We start from the raw sequence: 23400 nt of genomic DNA on the forward strand, positions 1-23400 counted from the left end.
TTTATAAAGCCTGTATAAAAGTGATAATTGAAATAAATAAATTTTGAATAAGTATAAATGATAATTCCTTATGCGATCCCCGAAATGATATTGAGTTAATAATAATTTATAAGATTGTGTGATGTATTTTTAATCAAGTTAAAATACTATGCTAATTTCCCGAGACTTCACCGTTACAAACAAATGAGTATTTTGGTTTTGGATTTGAAGCTTCCTTGATAACTTGTGATTTAACATTTCCATCTATGTCAGGTGGTTGAAATGGTGTTAAGCTATTGATGACTTCTTCTGGGACACTGTGCCATTCTCTATAACGTTCCATACCAGTAGCGGAAGAGGTCCAAATACTGTTGTGGCCGGAAGGAGGTACTGGTGAATCCAGAGTTAAAGATACTTCATACCAAGTACTAGAATCTTCATCTTTATTTTCTAATTCTGTTGGATCTATAGATAAAGGACGGAAACCAGAATAGAAAATGTCAGTAGTGATATCTTGATGTGTTAAACGTTTATTAGAAGGAACTTTTGGTAACCATGAATAATCAACAACTAGATCATTATTCAGTTGAGTGTTATTATTATATTTGTTTAATTGTAGTTTTTGACTATAAAATAATCTTTCTGAATTACCAATCTTATGATTTAATTTGCTTACTGGATTTTTAATTTTAATTTTGCTATTGTTAACAACTGATTTCCGAAGTAAAGGGTTATTATTCAGATATGAAAAGGATGATAGAAATCTTTCTGACCTTTTTAAGTTTAAAGAACGGATTGCGTTATTAGATGAATATATTGTAGTATTTTTGCTTATGAACATGTTTAAATTGGATTTCTCAATAAATAGGATAAATAATTAACTGTTATTTCTAACGAGTTTTCTATGAATAAATAATAATGGGAATAATTGGTATGGAAATGATGTATTATTGGTCCATCAATTTGATAAAATAAGGTATAAATAAATATAGAAGGGAAACTTCTGTTCTTGCGAAACTGTTATATGTGCCTGTAAAAAATATTTTTTCTTACCACTAACTAAATACAGTTTATCGGTTGATTATAGATATTATATTAGTTAATCTTATCTTAATCTATTAGTTTAAAGTACTATATTTCCAGAAAATCTTTACTACACCACCAGTAGAGTCCTCTAAATTCTGTATGCGATGTAAAAGTAACTAACCAAAAAACTCTAGCCTATATATATGTATAGATATAAGTATAAGAATAAGTCAAAGGCGAAAGAGATGTCTTAAAAGTTGCAATAATATACGTACAGCACTCAAAAATAATAGTAAATATCAAGTATATATATGATCTTAAAAAAAACTTAGACTCAGTTTCGAAATGTTGGGCCTCAACCATTAGCCTATTTCGAACCAAACAAGATAGTGAGCATCTTCTCTTACACATACTTCACTATGCCCTCCTTCGTTGAAGTTGTATTTTTTCCCATTTACAAGTCCTGTCTCTCTCATTAGAATATAGACAGGTATAGTGAGTAAAGAACATAGCAAAGGTATAACATAATATTAGTAAATATTTAGTACTGCATCTCAGAGTGGTGGTCAAAGTACTAATCTAGAAGAGATGTCGAAAATTCAATCAAATTCGATTAAAAAATTTGAATGCATTAGTATCAACGTTTCTTTTCTTTAGCACTTCTCCTGTGGTTTCTCACACAACTCGAACTAAAAGTTGTTGTTTTTTGTTTTTTTTTGGTTTCGACTTTTTCTTTTGGTTTTGTTTGGTTTTTTCTCCAGTCGTTTTTATTTCGAAACTGCCGGACCACCATCACCACCATAGGGGAAACCGTTGTGTTTATATGGCATCTTTTTCAGTTTTACGAAACCTTCTCCGTGCATTTCTTCGCTCGTTCTTTAAATTAAAAAAAACAAAAAGAAACAACACACTGTAATATCATTTTTAGTTTCTTTTTTTTAGTAAAATAGTAGTAATGCCCAGACATATTCGTAGAATCGCTTTACTGCTTGTGTGCAATGTCTATCGTAGCAATCCTCTGCTTATAGCCATGGTACGTGTGTTTCTTACATGTGTTAAGCTGAGGTGTTTGTCATTGGAAAGGTAGCTTGCAGAGAAGTGAAGGTACCACATAATATTGTATTGTCGTTTCTTTTGTTGAGTTTTTGTGTACGAATTTGAATATAACGATCGAAATAGTTAAACGAGACTATGTTAATAATATAATTTGTAATAACGGCCACTGGAAGGAAAGATAGCTATTTGTAGTTCGTTAGTGGTGATGTAGAATAGCAAGAATGTTTAAGAAATGCAAGCTTTCTTTTATGGGCGGTAACATTGGTGGTACACCATCTTGGTCAATCTATAAAGACAGGCTGGGAATCACTAACCAACGAGACCTCTTTCTATAATATATTTTAAATAAATAGTGGACTGGAGAGACTGGAGCTATCATAAACATTACTGCCACTGGCGACAGTAACGAGATAATTTTGACTTGGCCAACTACAGTGCCACCATCTTCCCCTTTTTATTTCTTCCTCCATATGTCTGTTTATTTCACCTAAACGTTTGTGTCCCTCACAATGAATTGTACCTTTGTGTTTTCTATAGTTTAGTTGTAGTTCGGTTTACGAGTTTCCAATAACATAATTGTTACTAACCTTAAGGGTATTTCATGGGATTTCAAAAGTTAACACTTTCGACTCAACGTTGGGAGCAGCTTTATTCTGATGACTATTCTAACAAAAACTAACACAATTTAAACACAACTTTGTTTTGTGCGGAAGTTGATAGTATTGATTATTTACCGACTTTACAATTAGTAAAAAAGTGAGTAAATGATTCATTATAATAAATGTTATAGTAACCATCGAACCAACTAGAAAATATTCAAGGTAAATGAATGCCGAAAATATAGGTAGTAGTTTTAAGAATTGTATAAAGATACTTTTCTTATTATGAATTCATAGAGGTTGTCAATTAATAGACAATATAATATTGTATACCCGTCTAAAAGCTATTTTCATTTAAAGTAGCTTCCAGGACTAAGTCTCTTGATCGTTTAGTGAAAAAGAATAGAATGGAGTGTCAGGGTTTTCGGTTTTTGTTCTGTTATACTTAAAGGGTTATAAGATAGTAGTTAAATGTAGATGAGGATCATTTTAGAAATACCTGGAATTTTCTAGTACTTGGTATTAATTTGGATTCAACTATCAATTTAGGATTTTAAGGTTGTGCTCTTGAGATGCATTAAGTCACCCCATTTAAAGACAAACATATGCCATTTTTGTATTACTGATTATCCCAGGCAGTTGCTGTTCATAGTATAAATTAAAATATTCAAATTATTATATATTATTGTTTATTTAATTAATATTAGATTAGTTTATATGCTGTATGATTAATGCTGGGGTTGAAAAGTATTATCGTGTATACATAACCAGAATCAATCTGGATTAATGTGACAACTTTCTTTATACTTTCATGCTAATAGGTAAAGTAAGAGATCTTTTGACATCTTGTGCGTGGAAAGACAAAACACTTGTACTGTGCTTACCTTGAGACTCGCCAAAATCAGTATGGATGGATAGACTTAATCTGTCACTAGAGTATACATTGTCATTTGAAGTATTTTTATATTGGAAAGGCAAGGCAAGATCTGATGTTGCATGGTTGAAGATTGAATCTTCGCTGCTTGTTTCAGACGACAAATAGGTCCTGGATTTTTCGAAAATTTGAGATCTTCTGTTTCTCGATTCTTGTTCAGAAATTAAAGATACTAAGGTACTGAGGTGTTTATCATCATAATGACTACTATTGGATTCTCTTTCAATTTTTCCTGTTTCTTGAAATTTGGCCAACTGTAATCTCAACTTTATCCTTTGAGCTATTACGTGTGTCAAATATTGTTTCAACATCTTTTGTAATTGTTCAGACTCATTTTTCTTAATTATTTCAGAGGCTAATAAATGTTCGTTATCGTTGTCCATACTGACAAAATCAACGTCATCAAAGCTGGAATCATCATTATCAATTTCCTCTGCGGGTTCTAAATTGGTTATATTATGCTTGTTTGAAATTTGTTTTTCCAATTGTTCAGTCTTGATTACATATTCGTCAATGTTTTCCTCATTTTCTTCTTTGATTTCATCAGAACTTAGTTTTTCTTCATCTTCTTCTTTGATTGCATAATGTTTCATTGATAATGGAATAACCTTGTTTCTAACAACAATAGAAGGTTCTCTGATAATTGTGTTTAAGGAAGAATGTCCTTGTGATCTACTGATCTTCCCTTTTATGGTATTATTTTGTTGATGTAATAATTCAGGGGACTTAGGACCTTCCTCAGTTGCATGGACAATGTTTGCCAAGTTTTCGGTAGTTGCATTGGCGGAGTTATTATGGCTTGTAAATACAGATGCTGCTCTTCTGATTGAAGATGGGGTACGTCTTAATGACGCAGTCTTCTTGTAATTGGCCGCTTTCTGGGAATTTGAAATCTTTCTCATTGGGGATGTTGCATTTGGCATTATATCTGTAAATCTAGGAACTAGTACCGGTTCTAATGATTTATATGACATTGATCTTTGCAAGTTAGTGATATAACCCTGAGTTCTTTTCAAGTGTGATGTGACTGGTCTGTTCTTGATTGAAGTTGATTTTTTTGCCTTTTTATTCAATTCACTTTTAATGCTGGCACTACGGTGAATTGAGTTACTTCTCTGATATCCAAATAATTTTCTTTTAATTGCCATTCTCATTTTGTGGAATTGTTTTCTGAATTTGGCTCCCATTGTCGTGAAATAATATAATAGTCCTCCCTTGCATCTAATTGCTCCAGATCTCTTTAAACTTGAAACATTGCTCCTCTTTCTGTTCAAAGATAATGAAGAGGTACCTACATTCAAACTGCTACTTGAATAGCTAGCAATAGATCCGATTCTGGTTATTGTTGGAACTCTATTAATAGAAGGTCTTTCCAATCTTTTGGTTTGAATTACGGATTTCGAGGACTTCAATGATGAAGTGGCAGACTCTATTCTATAAGATATATTTTCTATCGTTGGTATACTATGGTTAGCGGTTGATATAGAATTTGAAATTCCTCTACCGAGAACTTTAGTCTCGGTATTATTTTCTTGTGTATCATTTCCTGCGGTAGAGTGGATATATCCATTATTATGGTTCGTGTCGTTGCTTGAAATCTTTTCGGGATCTAATGTATGACGATATTCTGTTTCTTGGAGTTCATCATTTGAAAACAAACCATAAGATTGATAGCTATTAGGTCCATTTCTTGAGGTTGTGTTATCAGAAATGTTTGCAAAAGAATAGTAGCCATTAGAAGAATTTGGATTGGAAAATGAGGTATAATCTGATAAAATTTGTGAATTGGTATCTGAATCAATCGCAGATCCTGAATGCATATTGGCAGTTGTTACATTAACTCTTGGAATTGAATCATTCAATAAGTGATGGTTATCCAAATGATATTCGTCCATTTCGTTTTTTAATAAACTTTCAGTAGATGGAAATTTAAAATCAGATTGGGGACCATGAAATGATTTAGTCTTTTTCCTCTCAGGTTCTCGTAATATATGGCTTTGTAAATGTTGTTTTTCCATAACTACTGGGAATACTATCGTATTACTCTTGTCAAATTAATATTGGAACAATATTTCTTACTTCCTTATGGCTTTCAATATAAAATATATGTATCTCTCTATGCTTATATTAGGTTAATTCTAAATTCGAAATGGGTGTAACATCTTTACAACATTTTTGATATCGATATATATATATATAGTAACTTTATTTATTAGGAAGACATATCTACATCTGTGGGGGTGCTCCTATATAGGAAAACTCAGCATAGTATACAGATTAGGTTATTGACATTATTTTTGATCCAGCATTTAAATTAAAATGGCTGTTAATTTTAGCAGGACCATATCTAGTTGAATGCAAGATGCGTATTCGAAATTGACTTTTTATTCCTTTCTTGTCTCTTGTAATTAATTATTTTAAGTTTTGCTGGTTCCCAAACCAGCCTTCTAATTAATGCGACATACTAGGCAATATTAATGAAAAAGAAAAAAATTGATCCGAAGACAGTATCGGAGAAGGAAAAAATAGGTACATTTTCTATACAATATCAGCTGGCTCTAAGAAGTTTCAAAGATCCCTAATGGACGATTTCGAATGTTAACCTGATCCATAAGTAAGAACAATTCAGACAATTAGCAAAATTCATTAGTCTGTTTCAGTTTAGATCTACATATTGGATCAATATTCCCCTGATCCATAAAGATTAAGATCACTGTAAATTTTATATCAAGAAATTGAATAACTCAATTAGTGGTGAGTGAATTCTTGAGTGAAAATAAGGGCAATCGGGTATCAATTATAGTAGATGATATATAAGTTTCATTATATATATATGTATATATATTGTACGTTGCAAAATGGCATCAAAAAATGAGTATACTTGTGTAGCAGGATATGATTTATCTATCCATTGCAAATGCTATGTGTGTGAATGAAGGATGGATATTTATTCCTAGATTTATATGTAAATGAGTTCATGAATTTGAAGGCATATCTTTCTTTTGAATCATAACATTATCACTAGCAAATGACTTTAATTTATCTAGAAGAATGCCTTTGGTTTGTGCTTGTTTGATATCTTTTTCAATGCCATTGTTAATTACTGAAACACCATTGATGAATAAATATGGAACTTCCGGTGGATTACCATTTTCACCGCTGGTTAACTGGTATGCTTTAATGTACTTTTGAAGTAATTGACCTTGGACATGTCTGTCTAAGTCGACTACTGCCATTTCTGGTGAAACTTCATATTCTCTCAAGAGTAAATTCTTTAAGTAATGAGAAGCTGGATCTGAAGATTTAATAAATATAACTACTGGCGAAGTATTGATGATTTCTTTGAAATTTCTTTCAGCGTCAAAATTTAGACCTAGACCTGGGGTGATAGTTGGGGCACGAATGTTTGTATTAATATGGGTTGGTGCTATGTTACTTAGTTCTCCTCTGATAGTTGAGATTTGTTCTTCTACTCTTAAGGAATTCAATTCAATTTCTTCCTTCATATTGCTTGGTACCTTATTATTTGTAAGTTTGGTATTTTCATTATCTTCAAATAGATCAGAAGCTAAATCGTTCATGCCCTTTTTGCCATAATCATATGAGGAAGAGTCCTCAGTGAAAGTAAATATGAGCAGACCAAATACACATAGAAGCAGTAATGTAGTAGATAAGATTTTGGAACCTCTTGGAGTAGTTGATTGTTTTGTAATTTTCTTTAATCCCATTGTGAGTGTAATTCTTGTGTTGAATGAATAATTAAAGAAGAATGATTAATTTCAGTTCAATTCTTTATTGATATTGTTGTTGTTGTTACTGTAGTAGTTCGTATACCTAATGAACATGAACGTAAATATTAAAAAGCTAACTAAGGTTCACGTGTAAGCAATTGGATGAAATAATTTTCAGTGTTATAAAGAGTATTTAAAAGACCCAGTTGTTATGTATGGGTAAAAATGAAATAAGAATCTATGTCACAAATTTCCTATCCTAATAATTAGGATTATATATTTTGATCTTTTGTTTATTTATATATATTTCTGAAAGAGTGTGTGATCGTGAGATTAGAAATAGTAATATATTCCTAAGTTTCGGATTACAATGAATTTTTCTGGCATTCATTTACTACTAAATGGTATCAAGGTTTTAGTTTATGACTACTAGTGTGTGTAAGGTTTTTTCTCTTACATAGCTCGATATTTCTACTTTCCCTCTACAGTGAAAACAACTAAAATATTTCAAAACCGACCAAACCAAAAAAAAAAAAAAAATAACACTTAGATAGTTACTTTCTAAGCCCTTAGTAAGAATTCTACTCCCCAAACAACAGGTTTGTACCAGGACAAAACTACTCTGAAATAAAGAAGCCGAATACACTAATAGGCTAATAGGTTGTTGTGTGAGTAAAAAAACATGAAGATATTAAAGAGAGTTAATTCGAATTCTCAAGGATCAAAGAAGGTTTTTGTTCAATCTGTCGTTGCACATTGCTTTCTTTGAATTGTAAAGTAAAATGGAAGTTAAAAGAAAAGACGACAACCTTATAATACTAGTGAAATATTGATGTAACTGTAATAGTACTATTGTCTCTTAAAGGAAGTTTGGTTCTGTCAGGAATAATAGTGAGAAATTATACAAAAACTGCATAATTACTTGTTAAATCTTTTTTTTTTTTATTGATTGTATTTGTCAGGACTCTCTATCCTATCACCTGGCTGTTAAAATTCCCAGTATTACAACATCGATAAACCGAACTCTCTCTCTCTCTGTTTCTTCCCCCTCCCCACCCCTATTTAGTAATATTCAGTTAAAATGACACTAAACGCCAGAGAGAAAGCAAATAATCTTGCTTATTATTTTTTTTATTTTTTAGAAAAGCTGCCTAAGAGCAAGAGCAAGAGCAAGAGCAAGAGAAATTGCTAAGTATAAGGTCAAATCATTGCAGAGCTTCTGTTCATTTGAAATTCAGACAACGATGGAACAAATAATTTTACACACGCGTTACATATCATTTCATGTTGATTTCGAGTTAATTATCATTACGAAACCAGGATAAAAGCAGTAATTTTTCTTAGAAAAAAAGTCAATTCTAATTACCGGCATCCTTTGATTTGTCTCACAGCCTTAGGAAACACCTAATCGATACTGATCATGACTAGAGTGGAACAGAAGACCACTACTGGTTCTAGATTTTGGGAAAGTATAGTTATAGTTGTGTTCATGTTCAGCCCAATTCTCTCTCTCTCTCTCTTGCTCTTGCTCATGCTCATGCTCTTGTTCTGTTTCTTTCCCTTTCCATGATGATGCCCTTTGATATCGAAAGCTGTTAAACTGGTATAGTGTTGGAACATTTACTTCTACATACGGAACTCTGGGTATTTCCATTTTCAGTTTCCATTCCCGTTTTGCAGGAATAGGCGGATATTGAAAGGAAATAACGAGAGGGTAACGCGTTGTCCCAAAGACTGCAATACCTGCCATCCGAAGTTCTAAAGTAACGAATAGTGAGAGAGATATCTGGATCGGTATATTCCGGTTTGGTGTTGTTTTTTTAGTAGGTTGTGTACGGAGGGACGGCATCAGAGAAAATGTAAAAAAATAAAAAATAAAAAATAAGAAGATCAATAATTCCCAGATGGTATTGCAGACAACTGTACGAGTTAATGTCAATGTTTTTTTGGTTAATTAAGGCCAATTTTTTTCTTTTTTTGGGTAAAAAAGTGGTTATTCGTTTTTATTTTATTTTTTTTGTTTAAATGGCCCGAAAGAACTGCGGCAATAGAGTGTTAAGTGAAAAATATGAAAAATATGAAAAAAACAAGTTATAGAACAAAAAGAAATTCTGGCTGCATGTCCCAGGTATATCCCATCTATCTATCCTACATGATATCCTTATACGGAATGCTAAATTCAATCTTTTTCTTAGTTTTTCTAATTTTTTGCCACACTCATCCGGAAATATGTCTTTTAATACGTGTGTGTTTCTCGGAAGTCAACTGTAATTGGTTACACTGTTGCTGACAAATAAGGAAATGATGACATTTTAGGAAAAGAAAATGTCGTGTTAATTATTACATCAATGATAAAATTTCAACTTTTAGATAAATAGTAGCTAAGATATTACCATTTTATTGCTTTCACCTTAATCTTCTATAATCAAGCTGTGTCCTGTTCTCTTGACTTGTTCTGTACTGATAGTAATCCTACTAGTTTGGGCAATTAATAATGGTAAGGATATTAAAAATATAGAAAGATGTCTGTCTCTATATCTGTCTGTCTGTCGTTGATTAAGAGGTTGGTTTGGTCTAGATGAAATGTGATGTAATTATACAGGCCAGAGAAAACTTTAAAATCTGTCTTTTTGTTTTAGTTACTATGTTTTGTTTTTGATATTGTTCTCAACTGATGGACTGCTCTTATGGTGGAATGACCACAGGTCCATTTGACTGACTGACTTTTTTTTTTTACAAGAAAGTTAGAGAGAGGTTCGATATATAGATCTAGAGATATTTGTCAAGTGTCCTTTTCTAATTTTACACGTGTGGTTTGAAGAGATCTCCTATACCAAGTTCATCACTACTGCTTCTCACTATCTTAACGGCTAATGACTTGCTTTACTATTTGTTCATAAATTTACTTTAAATTTTGCCGAACCCACTATTAGCAGGTTTTGAGACGTGAAAACGCCTCATTTCACAGGCTACACTTTTGATAGCCTATAAAAATTTAAGAGATGTATTGGTAAGTATTATTGGGAGAAGGGTACGAGTTCTAAGGCAGGAGACATTCCTATTTCATTATAAAAGTCTATTCATCACAGATAAATATAGACAGCAGACTTCAGGCTTTACAATAAATTGATGTAGCTTATTCTTATCCCGTTTCGGTTACGTTTCGAAAATGATCCATGTTAGATCTAAGTACTGTGTGATCCGATATTTCTTCTGTAGCCCAGAATCTTTGAATTGAATATTCTCATAAGTATTGTGTTTTTCTGTATTCCCCTCTTTTAACCTCTTGACTTGATATTTCTCTTGTACATAACATTTAAGTCAAATAACCCAGTGGCATGATCACATGATTATCACATGCATTGTTGATAAAATTAAAAATATTCATATAGTCATTAACTCCTAACTTCTACTGTTCCTAACTTTGAGGTAATTGATTGAAATTATTCTAACAAAACATATCAACAAGTTGGAATTTACAACAACTTAACATACACATAGTTTTTCTAGTAGTTCAAGTACAAGAAAATAAATTGGTTTAAGTATTTCTCTTTTAATCGCTTAGAACTAACTGTGTATTTCACCCTTAAAGCTATCAGCTATCTGTTTTAGGAAAAGTAATTAATTCATTTATGATCTATCTTATTTAAGCTTGTTTGTACTTTTATCAGGTATATGATGCTTTTAACGGCTTCAGTTATTCTTATGATTAATGAAACTAGTTGCTACCACTCTCCCTCCATCAAGGAAGTTGTTTAATAGCAAGAGAAACCGCGGATTTATTTATTTTGCCTCAACAAAATATTGATAAGGCAGTCAAGCCTGAAAACGATAATATTTCTTCTTTCGAAAGGTAAGCAGCAATTGTTATTCTTGGGTTGATATTCTTGGATTTAAGATTTAAATAGTTCTACAATCTGTACCTTTTAGTAAAATAAAAAATAAAATGGTATCTACGTTTTGAGTAAATTGATTATAATAGTTCGGCATATTAAAATAGATTAACTTAAGTCTAACAATATTAATATTTAACGAAGTGTTCACAAAAGGGAAGGAAGAAATAAATAAACAAGGGGATGTTGATAAAACAGAAATGAAGGAATGAACTTGTATTATTTGCACTCACCCAACAGACAACTAATGAAGATAGAAAAAAAAATAAAAAAGAACTCAATCCAATTTTTATAGTTACAATAATTATTTTAACCATAGAATGGAAAATAAATTGATTAATTGTAATCTCTTAAACGTCAGTAATTTCTTTAAACTGATTTGGCTAGCCCAACTGCATTATTCTCTAGATCGTATATTGAATAAAAACGACGTAAAAATGCATCACCAATAATTGATAATGGACCTACAGGTTGTGGGAAATCCATTGGAGTTATTGCTGAAATACAAGACCCAGAAATTTCCAAAGTGTAGTCAAAAGGATCAATTGTAAAATTATGATTGTAGAAATTTAAAGTAAGTTTAGGTAAACTTTCTCTTTTCTTACAATCAATTGTATACTGGCCATTCCATGACTTTTTGGCTCCGATTTCATTATTTAGGAAATCAGCAATTTGGGAAGGCAGTGTTATCAAAGAAGTGCCAGTATCAATTGCAGCACCATGGCCTTCCAACTTCATAAATTTATCTCCTAACTTAATTCCATCAAATTGAACTTCCCAATAGGCCTTTCGACGTACCGGTAACCATTTGATTTCACCTTCAAACCTTGAAGGATCATAGCCACCAAAAGTAGCCTCTCCGCCATTTTTGCTTGACTTTTCATCACCTAAATAAAAAGCAAACATAGGTTTGTCTAGTAAGCCCCTATGAATAGCATTGTATAGAGGTGGTACTGCTTTATTGACTGATATTGAGTCATATGCCAGACCTAAAATCCCATCAAACTTACCAAATGCAAAAGCTAGGCCAGGTTCGGCAGTAGCTTCAGCAAAATCTTGTTGAGGAATAATCAAATCACCAATAGTTAAAGTATCCTGTGAGATGTATCCTTTTAGAGATCCCGAACCATATTGGATGACAAAATCAGATCCATTACTTCGATAAGTAGATGATAGGCTATGGTCATATTTGGAATGTAAATAGCAAGCCAAAGAAGAGCAACCTACACTAGGAACCCATAAATTTGATGAACCGGTATCTAATATTACTTTGAATTTTTGTGGAGGTGTTCCAATGCTAACGTCAGTATAATATTGAGCATTTAAATAATTATCCAACGGGACATCGTGGCTTTCAATAGTAAATTGATCTTTTTTACTTATATGTACCTCTGGGAAGGCTTTCTCAAATTGATTGAGGTATTTCCTGCCCAAGTGACTGATATAATCTGAAAGTCTTATTCCTTTAATATCTTCACTGTCATCTCTTTTCTCCAAACTTACCTTGTGCAGCTTCGCATTCACTGAACCTAACCAAGTGACACATAATAAAAAGTAGACTGTCAGCATTAAAAAATTTGGTTATTTAAAATAATCTTATTCTTCAAGGTAAATATAACGAATGAATATTTATATAAATATACTTTTGAACCTTGATTTTATTAATAAATAAGAATGTATATGTTATTTTAATACGGTGGAAGTTATCTGTCTGGGATTCTATTTGAAAATTTAATTATGTTAATGAAATGATTTGTTAACCAACTGTTATCTTAAATATGTAAGTTTTATAAATTATTTACTTTATATAATAAACTCTTGGACCCTTTTATGTGTGTATAAGATAATGTTTTTTATTTTGAGTCGTCAGAGCAGAATCACCACAATAATGAGCCAAAATTGACACGGGTATCAGATTAAATTATACGTCGTTATCAAGAGTTCGTAGGTATTATATATCAATCCTGGATTAGTGATACCTTCTTTCGATTTCATGTCACTTCAACATAAAGTGAACTTTGAGTATTAAAAGTCCATCTGTCTTTACAGATAGTATCCAATCCCAAAAATATTTAAGATTACGTGATATTGTTTAATCATGCATTAATGCTCGTGTGATGTCTATTTAAACAAATGTATATAATATCAGGCTTTGTCTATAGAAATTGTAATGTGTTATTATCTTTAGAAGCTGGATCTAATACTGCTCTTTTGACCTTTTTATTCGGATCTGTTTGAGATTGTGACAAACTTACAGAATGTACACGTTTTAAAATATTTGTAGCAGTTCTATTCGCATCATTCAGATTCTGGGATTGGGGAGTTGAATGGAGTACAGGTGACGATATTGAACTCGATTCTTCTGCTCTCTTCACAGCCATCATCTGTGTTAGTCTCTTGACAAGAGTTTTTTCATCTTCTCTCTGTTCTACGACTGCTTCTTGATGACCCTTTACAGATGAACCATCATTGAATAGACCTGTTGTGTCGTTAATTTCCATTTTGAATCCAATAGTAGAATTGTTATGTTTATCCCAGATTATTTTAATTTCATCTCCTTGATGCAACAAAACTTTGTACCCAGGAGGGACTTTAACATTATTTATATAGCTGATATTTGAACCTGTATGACAATACCAAATATCATCTAGACCTTGTGCTGGTGATTCATAGATGCTGTTACCTACAATATGTCTATTTTTTAAAATAAAACAATGAACTCTAGAAAGTCTACTGTCCTCTATATTACAGTTACAATCATCAGATCTACCGATAAAGTAAGGATTTATGCCTTGTTTGATAATAATAGCTTCCTGTATGAGACTTCCTTCAATTGGATGGAGTGTCACAAACTTACCGTCACCTTTCTTAACTACACGCTGTGGTGCATTTCGATCAGTGCCTGTAGTTTCATTTTCATTTGCTCTCGCTTGGGTGAATAATACAGGTGTTCTAGTTGGTACTTTAAATTTACCTTGTTTATTTTCAGTAAGCTGAGAAAGTCCTGCTTCTTCTTGCTGTCTTTGGTATTGCATTTTCTTTCGTGCCTTCATAAATTCATATTGGGCATCATCCATGTTTTCTAAGACCTTTTGTTGTGATAATGATTGTGAAAGTGAAACTTGAGATAGTTCACTTCCAAATGATTGTGACGTATAAGTACCCATTTTTATCCATGGGTGATTCAGCGCCTTTATTGCTGTTAATCTCTTATTTGGACTAACTTGTAATAACGAATCAATAAAATCTCTTGCTTCGTCGGATATTCTGAAATCTTTTAAAGGACCTTCATGGTAAGAGCCTCTGCAAATTTGTTTATACAGTTGGTCTTGTGTGCTTCCACTGAAAGGTAAATGACCTGTAAGGATGACATATACAAGGCATCCGATAGACCACATATCAACAAGAGAAGAATATTCAATCCGATCTTCATTTTCTTCAGCAGAATTTTTACCTCCAATCACTTCAGGTGCTACATATGCCAAGGTACCGCAAAACGTTTTCATAAATGTACCATTTCCCTGAACTTTAGCTAAACCAAAATCTGTAATTTTTACTAGAACTGGGTCATCTTGTTCTATCAATATATTGTCAGGTTTTAGATCTCTATGGCTAATACCTTGTAAGTGGATATATTTCACTGCTTCCAAAATCTGTCTTGTTATTTCTCTGCCTGCATCTTCACCTACTGAACCGTGTGCGGCAACAAAATCCATTAAATCACCTCCTGAAACAAATTCCATTAAAAGGTAGTAGCTATCTTCATCTTCGTAAAACCCTTTTAGTCTGACGATTCTTGGGTGATCCAGCTTTCTTAATACATCCAATTCTCTCGTTACACCATCCATATTGCCCATAACTTTTCTCTTATTTATGATTTTAACAGCAAATGTCTTCCCTGTAGATCTTTCAACAGCCTTTTTAACAATTGCAAAGGCACCCTGTCCAACTACTTCATCTTTAATAGAAAAATCTTTAAAGATTCCAGTCGAATACATGTTGTTACTTCCACCTGATTGAAGTTTAGAATTTCTACCAGTTTTTGCATTGGATTTTATCAAATTCATTTTTGCTTGTTTCAATGATTCAGAGAATTTATCATTCACAAATAATACTAAAGATATGACATCGGATGCTACACCTACGCCCACTGTTATTTCATCACCTTGAGATAATATCTGATTTCTATTCTTTTCTAACCTTAATCCATTTAGCCAAGTACCATTGGTAGATGTATCCTTTAACAATAAATTTCCGTCTTCTCCTAATAAAATTTGGAAATGCTTATTTGATAGTCTAGTAACCTCACCAAGATAGTAATCGCATTTGGGATTTCTACCAAATGACCACACTTTTTTAATTGACTCTTTCTCATTAATAATATCATTTACATCAGCTCGGAGATCCCTGATAGGAATCTGACCAGTGGTACATATAACCCTGCAAACAATGTTATCATCGATCTGCTCCTGTGAAAACTTCTCGATCAGGTATCGCTGAGTTGCCTGTGTAGCTTGTTGCGTTGGTTGAGTAGTATTATCCATAGCAATTGAATCGATTCTCTATCCTGTTCAATTAATCACACAAATGAATATTTACCACAATCTATACCCACAAGCCTTAACAACGTAATAATTACTAGTATCGAACAAATTTTAACCAACAGGAAACCCCTTTATGATCACCTCACTTATAGCAAAGTTCTGATCTAATCAAATTATATATCTAGTTCATCATCGTTCATGATATAAATCTTGAAGATATCTTCGATATTATATCATATTTAATTTACGCGTTTCGTGTCACGTTTGGAAAATTGATGCCATGGCTGAAACAAAGGGAATTGGGCAAAGGAGTATAAAGATGACAATGCAACAGGTAGGAGAAGTTGAAAGTTACTATGATTAGTAGATCGAGGTATAGAATCACTTTCTCTTGTAATAAATCAGAAAATAGATTAAGCATAAAAATATATACAGAATGAAATATTAGGATATTGATTTAATGAATATTTTACAAGTAGAACACTAACTGATATATAATCAAATGTATAAAGTGCGACTATATAAATACGTTGTTATGTCATGCAATAGTATGATGTAATAATTTTTTGTCCCCTTTTTAAAATCTCTGAGATGATAATAGTGGGTTCCATGGAAGGCCAGGATTTGATACTTCAGTAGCCAAATCATCTTGCTTCCAGATTTTAATGCTTTTATCTACTCCACCGGTAATCAATCTTAATCCACTTTGGTCAAATGTACTTGATAAGATACCTCTCTCACTTTCTAATGATCCTGCTACTGCAGGAGATTCGAGGGACTGGTATTTATGTCCTGATTTAAAATCGTAAAATGCTAAGGTACCATTATCACAACCGGCTGCTAAAACGCCATCCTGGTTTATACTTAAAGAGTTTATAATTCCAGATGATTCAGATTCAAAATTTGTTAGTAATGAACCTTCTGGTAGTCTCCATGACCTTATATCATCAGTACATGCAGATGCAAGTGAAAATTCACTAGGGTTGAGAGCAATATCTCTTACTGATCGTTTATGATGTGTCAATACTTTTGCCGATTTACCAGCCACAATATCCCATAAATGCACTGTTGCATCTGTTGAACAGCTAATTATCTGTGGGTCTACTGGTAGACTTCTGACCTTATTTATCGGACCCTTATGCCCTATTAATGTCATCACCTCCATTCTAGAACGAATATCCCATAATCTTACTACACTATCTCTCCCTGCAGTTGCAATTAAATCGAGTGTTGGATGAATAGCAACACTATATACACCTGACAAATGTCCATGGTAATCCCTGATTGCCATATTTTTCTCAAGATCCCAACATTTGACTAGTTTATCTTCACTTGCAGAAAATAAATATGGATGTCTATCAGAAACTGTTATATCACGAACAGGCATAACATGACCTGATAATGTCAGTTTTAAATGGCCTGAAACCAGGTCCCAAACTTTGACTGTAGTATCTGTACTACCTGTTGCAAACCATGTATTCTCAACAGGCTCGCTAGCAACACAGTTTACCCACCCCATATGACCATTAATAACTCTCATCAGTTTCCAAGGAGCATGCCATTCGGGTCTTTGTAGAAGTAATTCGTTATATCTCCCCATCACAGATGAACTCTTCCCATTTCCAGCAGTCATTGCAACTTGATTCGATATATTCCTCTCGTCTGCTTTGACCATTTGGTCAACAACAGAATCATGTACTTTTAAACCAGAAGAAACAGTACCTTCACCATCACCAATCAAAATAGAACTCTTTTCATTTATAACATCCTGTAGATGTTTAGGTAAGGTACCCATATGTTTGAATTGGTTGTTCCAACGAATATCTGTATAAAATTTATCAACCTCATCGACGGTGCTTATATCTTCATGATTGCTCATCAGAATAGTGTAATTATAAATACTTTGTCAGTCTTGTGAAATACTATTCTATAACGGTTGTAGACTAAATTTCATATGAATTGGATGCCTTTTCTTTACAACTTATTATTCGTACTTGTTATACAAGATGACCTTTAATGTGCAATTTAGACCGATTTTTTAATTCTTAAATTTTAATATATGTAAAATAAGTCATATAATCAATAACTATACAAAATACATATTCTGGTGCTATAATTTGGATTGAACGAAGGTCTAGTTGTCGATGTAAATTGATTATGTGTTGTTTATGTAGTTCTCTTGAGTGCAAGAGTTATTCACATTTTGGAGCATCGTAATTGAGGGCAGAAAGTTTCTCTCTTTTCCATAATTCTTGAATCTATAAAATGGGATACAAATTGTATATATATATATACTTGATTAGTTTAAAATTTTATTCCACTGGTGAGAAGTAACTTATTTACCATCGAAAACTGTCAGCAAACCTCCAATTAGATGAAGGGAACCAGTAACAAAAATATTGACATTTTGAGCTTTCGAAATCGATTCAATATATTTACAAGAACTCTCGATGTCATGAATAACAGAGATGTTTGCGTTTTTATCAAAGCTATGCCATTCTTCTTTCAAAGCTTTCTGAACATGTAGACTTTCTACTTCATCTTTGGATGTATTAATGGAGACTAGATCAGCACTGTATCCTGAGTTACTCCAAGTAACATTGGTTGTGAATATAACTTCATCAAATGTTACATTTGGATATAAAACTTTATGGACATCGTTTATCAGGGCCTTGGCGTCTCTTGTTTGCTGATTGAAAAGTAATATATTTTTACATTTAGAATTTTCTGTAATATCTTTGAACCATCCTGAGGCTGCTACAATACTGTCCTTGGTATGAGCACCATCTAAGTACCAGGTTAAGTTTCCCTTTTTAAGAGTTTGGCATCGACCTTCCCATTTAGTGTTAATTAGTCCATTTACAATTTTTTCCGGTATGATACTGGAGTCATCAGTGATTGGATCAATAGTTGAGATATTTTTAGTGTATAAAAACTGTGATGCAAGTGTAACAGCTAAGGATGCATTTGAAATTTGAAATTTACCGTCGATACCAAGTTTTACCTCTTTGAGTTGTTTGAACGGTGAGATTTCTACTAGATTTGTTTCACGTTCAATGGCTCTTTCCCTTAAAACTTTTAATCCGTTGGTTGGTTGGTTAGAGACTGTGTATGCAGGAGCTCCCTTTTTAAAGATACCACTTTTATTCCATGCGATCTCTTCAATTGTGTTTCCCAACATGAATGTATGGTCAATACCCAGCAACGAGACACCGCAAGTGACAGGATTTTCTACAACATTGGTGCTATCGAATTCACCACCTACACCGACTTCATAAACACAACTATTACAACTCTCTTTCAAGAAGATATGGAATGAAAGCAAAGTTAAATATTTAAAATAAGCAGGTTTTGCGCCGGAAGTCATATGAGGGAAATCGGCTAAAGAAGAAGAAGTATTCTCCAATTTATCCCAAACTTCAAAGAAATATTTTGTAAATTTTTCTTCAGAGATAGGAATGCCATTAATTCTAATTCTTTCCCTTACAGATTTTAAATGAGGGGAGGTATATAATCCAATTTTCCCTATACTGTCTTTATATTCATTCAAAATAGAAGATGTGAATGCAGCGGTAGAACCTTTACCTTTAGTACCTGTGATATGAATAATATTTAATTTATCGATATCAGAGATGGAATAACCAATTCTTCTAACCCATTCTTTCATTTCCAAGATATTCATCTTATTCTTGGTGTTACCGGATTGTCTGGTTGCCAGAATTGTGGCAGCATTTGATTGCAACGTATTTAATTTTGTAATTGCATCATGGTAAGTTTTCGATGTCATCATTAGAATCCTGGCAGCTTTCATTCAAAATTACAATTTTCGACAAGTTGACTGAGATAAATCCACTAACTAAAAAGAATACTCTTGTTTCACACTTGATCTAAAGGATTAGCAATGGGTTATATCCCAAATTGTATCATCTTCTAGTGACATAACTGTGAAGAACGCCAGATTGAATAGAATAAAGTTCTAGTAGATTACTTCTTTTATATCATCATCATTTCATTGTTCAATTCAATTGATGTTAGCATTACATAGACTTGTATGTTAGAATAGAGTAGTCACGTTATAGATTCATTTGCGAATCCAAGAGATCACCTCAGATCAGATCAGATGACCTTACGAGAGGAGCCACGCCCAAGACGTTTCTTTTTCCTTGTTTGTTTGTCACGTGTCTTTACGTATCACGTGTAAGTGCCTGTCACGTGTGTATTTGTCACGTGCTCCCACCCCCCTCCCTCCAAAAATCATGCAGCGATCAAGAAAAAATAAAAAAAAAAAGGAAACCGAAATGGGAAATATTCAATCCAACATGCATCTAACCAACAGGAAGACCAAAGCCAAAGGTTAAAATGAAAGCAAGTTTATTATATAATGTGGATATATCTATTTTAAATATTTTAGAGATGTAGGAATTGAAGTTTTGGATATTCTTGCGTGAATCAGCTGTATCTGGTGGCGATTCTCAAGAACTTAATATTTTCCGTCACATACTTCTGAAGTGGCTTTTTTTATTTAAGAGGTTTGTTCAACTGTGTGGTTTTCTTGCTTAAGGGAACAACAGAATAGTTAACTCTCCAGTCAGCTTAAACTCATTGAAAAAATTTCAATTACAATAGATATTCCTTTATCATTGGTTTTCTATTTGGGGAATTTTGGGAAACGTGAAATTTCCTGTAACAACTATTTCAACTGGTTTACCAATACGACGTATTCATCTATTTCCATTGATCTGGAGTTATTATAAGTTCATTTTGTTTGATCGACTCCATTATACCCTTTACCCTTTAATTTTATTAATATTATTATTTTTATTAATATCTTTTTTTTTACCCCCCAAATATTTGCTTTATTTCTTTGATTCAATTGAAGATCCCACTTATGCATCAGTTATTCATCCTGTATTGATCAAAGTTTTAGAACTATATGAAGATGCAGCCTTCTAGAGCTGAACAGAATCAAATCAAGGCGATTATAGGAAACTCGTACAATAAACTGTATTCTCAATTGAACTCAAATGAGTTGAATGAGGTAGGCAACTATAAAATCTTAAAGCAAATCGGTGAGGGCAGTTTTGGGAAAGTTTATTTGGCTTTACATAAACCAACTCACAAGAAAGTGGTTTTGAAATCAAGTGATAAGACAGATCCAAATGTCGTAAGAGAGATATTCTACCATAGACAATTCGATTTCCCCTATATTACAAAGTTATATGAGGTTATTATAACAGAGACAAAAGTTTGGATGGTGATAGAATATTGTCCAAATAAAGAATTATATGATTATCTTTTATCAAAGAAAAGGATCTCTTTGGATGAATCGGCAAGAATATTTGCTCAGATTGTTGGTGCTGTCTACTATGCTCACTCTCTGTCTTGTGTTCATAGAGATCTAAAGTTAGAGAATATCTTGTTGGATAAAGATAATAATGCCAAATTGACAGATTTTGGCTTCACTAGAGATTTTTCTAAAAACACACAACTAGAAACTATATGTGGTACTACAGTATATATGGCGCCAGAATTACTTCGAAGGGAAAAATATGATGGTTACAAGATCGATATCTGGGCATTAGGCATCCTTCTATACACTATAATCAACGGTACCATGCCATTTGATGAAGATGACCCAAAGAAAACAGAACTAAAAATAATTAGTGCTTCTCCGGATTATGATAATAAATACTTCAATGATGATTCTATAGATCTAGTGAACAGGTTACTTTCGAAAGATCCGTCAATGAGGCCCACCATAGAACAGATTTTAATGCATCCATTTCTTGCGTCTTACGGCCAAGATATAATGCGTACTTCAGATAATATTTTACAAAGTCAAAAACTTGGTGTATTATATTTCCATTCAAAAGTAGAACATCTGCTATTGAAAAAATTGAAAAAATCAGGTTTTGATAGACAGGCAATAAAAAGCTCTGTGCAGAAAAGAAAATGTGATTCTTTGTCAAGTTTATGGTTTTTACTTTTAGAAGAAGAAAAATATCGTGCAGAACAGCGAAACTCTAAATTCACAACACGAAACTTTTCAGTTAAAAAAGTTGTTGATGCAGTGCAACCAGTAGTTCAGCCAGTTATTCAACCAACTACTGCGATAATAGACTCTCATGGTGAATACATAGGCGCAACACTAGTCGCAACAATATCAGCACCAGGCATAGCACTTAATAAAGGGAGAGAGCAACTAACCAACGTACGGAAGGCAACTGTAGAATGCATCATTGATTCAACCCCAAATAAATCTACACCATCCCCACAACTTACTCTGAATAGTCAATCACCTAGTAGACTGGTTCATTCTAAAGACAATTTTTTTAAGAAAGTTTCAAAGTTTTTCAAAAATAAGAAGCTGAACACTGACGCAGAAAGTTTTATCTCTCAAAAAAATTCAAGTAATATTCATGATTCTCACTCTTCCATTCATGACCGAAATTCAAATGAATCAAAAAAGGATGAAAATGATAGAACTTTGAGACCAACCATTTCCTCGAGAAACAATCATCAAGCTTTAAATATGGAGTCAAAGAAACAAGAAAATGGAGTCGCAGAGGGTACCTTTATGGTTAACAATAAAAAGAAAGTAGAGGAGCCGCGATTGAAAAAGTTCAAATCGGCAACTTCAAGTGAATTTTCATATAATGACTCTACTGGAAATTATGATAGTGAGTCAACGAATCACGCCATTCATGTATCTAATGATGGAGTAAAGTTACAAAATTTGAAAATATCGAGTAATATTCCACCTCGACCTGTATTATTATCAAATCTGTCTGAGATATCAAACGATACATTTAATTCAGATTATTCAACAGATGGAAATTCATCATCAATAAAGATTGCCGATACGACACAGTCATTTTTCCCTCAGGGTAATGGTGGTCTATCGCAATCAAGTTTAGCAGCTGATAAGTCTATTATTCACATAAATAAGAAAATCATTCGACGAGAATTAAGTTTTATTTCAAGTGCTTCAAGTACATCGGAATTAAGTTCAAGGGCAGATTCATTCTATGATCTTGCCACTGCATCATTACCTAAAGCAAAGGAATCCAGAAAAGCATTACGATCAAGTAATAAAGAAATGAATTCTGCCAATTTTGAGGCCCCAAGATTCTGGTCTCCAAATTCTTCATATCATAGAAGGAATAATATGAGAAGAAGGAGTCAGAAGAGAGGAATACTTCAGGGAACTGTTAATGACACCCAGCCTATTATACAAGAAGAAAGTTCGTCGGTAAATGATGATTACATCCAGGATGTACAGAGCTTACCAAATTCTGAAAGGTTAGAAATGGATGGAGATGATCAGGAATCTGTTACCCATTCTGAGAATTTTAGACCTTTGGTAATGAAAACGTCGATTAAAAAAGAAAAATCAGATAAATCAGATTTCGATGTTAGAAAAACTACACAACGTTCGTTTAGTCCAGACAGTAATTGGTCGCGTACTTATTCTGATCTAAGTGATGATTTAAAGCCAAATAAAATTATGGGAACTGATGAGCCATTAGAGAATGGAAAACCTCATATTATTGACAATGAAAGTGACGATGGAGATGAAGAATCAGTTCAACTATCCGTGAACTCGGATAATTTCTCGGATTAAACTAAATTAAAATA

General features: G+C 33.0%; 8 protein-coding genes across 8 annotated transcripts; 1 reads left to right on the plus strand and 7 right to left on the minus strand.

Moving 5' to 3' along the window:
- Nucleotides 1–151: 151 nt before the first annotated feature.
- Nucleotides 152–820, minus strand: Kpol_1072p12 (uncharacterized protein; the record flags this gene model as incomplete). Its single annotated transcript, XM_001644950.1, has 1 exon — nucleotides 152–820. One exon carries the CDS (start codon nucleotides 818–820, stop codon nucleotides 152–154), a length of 669 nt encoding a protein of 222 aa, XP_001645000.1.
- Nucleotides 821–3461: 2641 nt separating this feature from the next.
- AIM44 (Aim44p) lies at nucleotides 3462–5612 on the minus strand (the record flags this gene model as incomplete). Its single annotated transcript, XM_001644951.1, has 1 exon — nucleotides 3462–5612. The coding sequence occupies one exon, from the start codon at nucleotides 5610–5612 to the stop codon at nucleotides 3462–3464; it is 2151 nt and encodes a 716-aa protein (XP_001645001.1).
- Nucleotides 5613–6569: 957 nt separating this feature from the next.
- PRM4 (pheromone-regulated protein PRM4) lies at nucleotides 6570–7322 on the minus strand (the record flags this gene model as incomplete). Its single annotated transcript, XM_001644952.1, has 1 exon — nucleotides 6570–7322. The coding sequence occupies one exon, from the start codon at nucleotides 7320–7322 to the stop codon at nucleotides 6570–6572; it is 753 nt and encodes a 250-aa protein (XP_001645002.1).
- A 4265-nt stretch (nucleotides 7323–11587) lies between these two features.
- PEP4 (proteinase A) lies at nucleotides 11588–12787 on the minus strand (the record flags this gene model as incomplete). Its single annotated transcript, XM_001644953.1, has 1 exon — nucleotides 11588–12787. One exon carries the CDS (start codon nucleotides 12785–12787, stop codon nucleotides 11588–11590), a length of 1200 nt encoding a protein of 399 aa, XP_001645003.1.
- Nucleotides 12788–13374: 587 nt separating this feature from the next.
- On the minus strand, nucleotides 13375–15762 carry RAD53 (serine/threonine/tyrosine protein kinase RAD53; the record flags this gene model as incomplete). The annotated part of the gene is made up of 1 exon (XM_001644954.1): nucleotides 13375–15762. One exon carries the CDS (start codon nucleotides 15760–15762, stop codon nucleotides 13375–13377), a length of 2388 nt encoding a protein of 795 aa, XP_001645004.1.
- A 577-nt stretch (nucleotides 15763–16339) lies between these two features.
- PRP46 (mRNA splicing protein PRP46) lies at nucleotides 16340–17641 on the minus strand (the record flags this gene model as incomplete). The annotated part of the gene is made up of 1 exon (XM_001644955.1): nucleotides 16340–17641. The coding sequence occupies one exon, from the start codon at nucleotides 17639–17641 to the stop codon at nucleotides 16340–16342; it is 1302 nt and encodes a 433-aa protein (XP_001645005.1).
- Nucleotides 17642–18097: 456 nt separating this feature from the next.
- MET7 (tetrahydrofolate synthase) lies at nucleotides 18098–19573 on the minus strand (the record flags this gene model as incomplete). Its single annotated transcript, XM_001644956.1, has 1 exon — nucleotides 18098–19573. One exon carries the CDS (start codon nucleotides 19571–19573, stop codon nucleotides 18098–18100), a length of 1476 nt encoding a protein of 491 aa, XP_001645006.1.
- A 1122-nt stretch (nucleotides 19574–20695) lies between these two features.
- Kpol_1072p19 (non-specific serine/threonine protein kinase) lies at nucleotides 20696–23386 on the plus strand (the record flags this gene model as incomplete). The annotated part of the gene is made up of 1 exon (XM_001644957.1): nucleotides 20696–23386. The coding sequence occupies one exon, from the start codon at nucleotides 20696–20698 to the stop codon at nucleotides 23384–23386; it is 2691 nt and encodes an 896-aa protein (XP_001645007.1).
- Nucleotides 23387–23400: the final 14 nt, after the last annotated feature.

This window comes from Vanderwaltozyma polyspora, genomic scaffold, assembly GCF_000150035.1.
Source record: "Vanderwaltozyma polyspora DSM 70294 KpolScaffold1072 genomic scaffold, whole genome shotgun sequence".
Taxonomy (NCBI): Eukaryota; Fungi; Ascomycota; class Saccharomycetes; order Saccharomycetales; family Saccharomycetaceae; genus Vanderwaltozyma; species Vanderwaltozyma polyspora.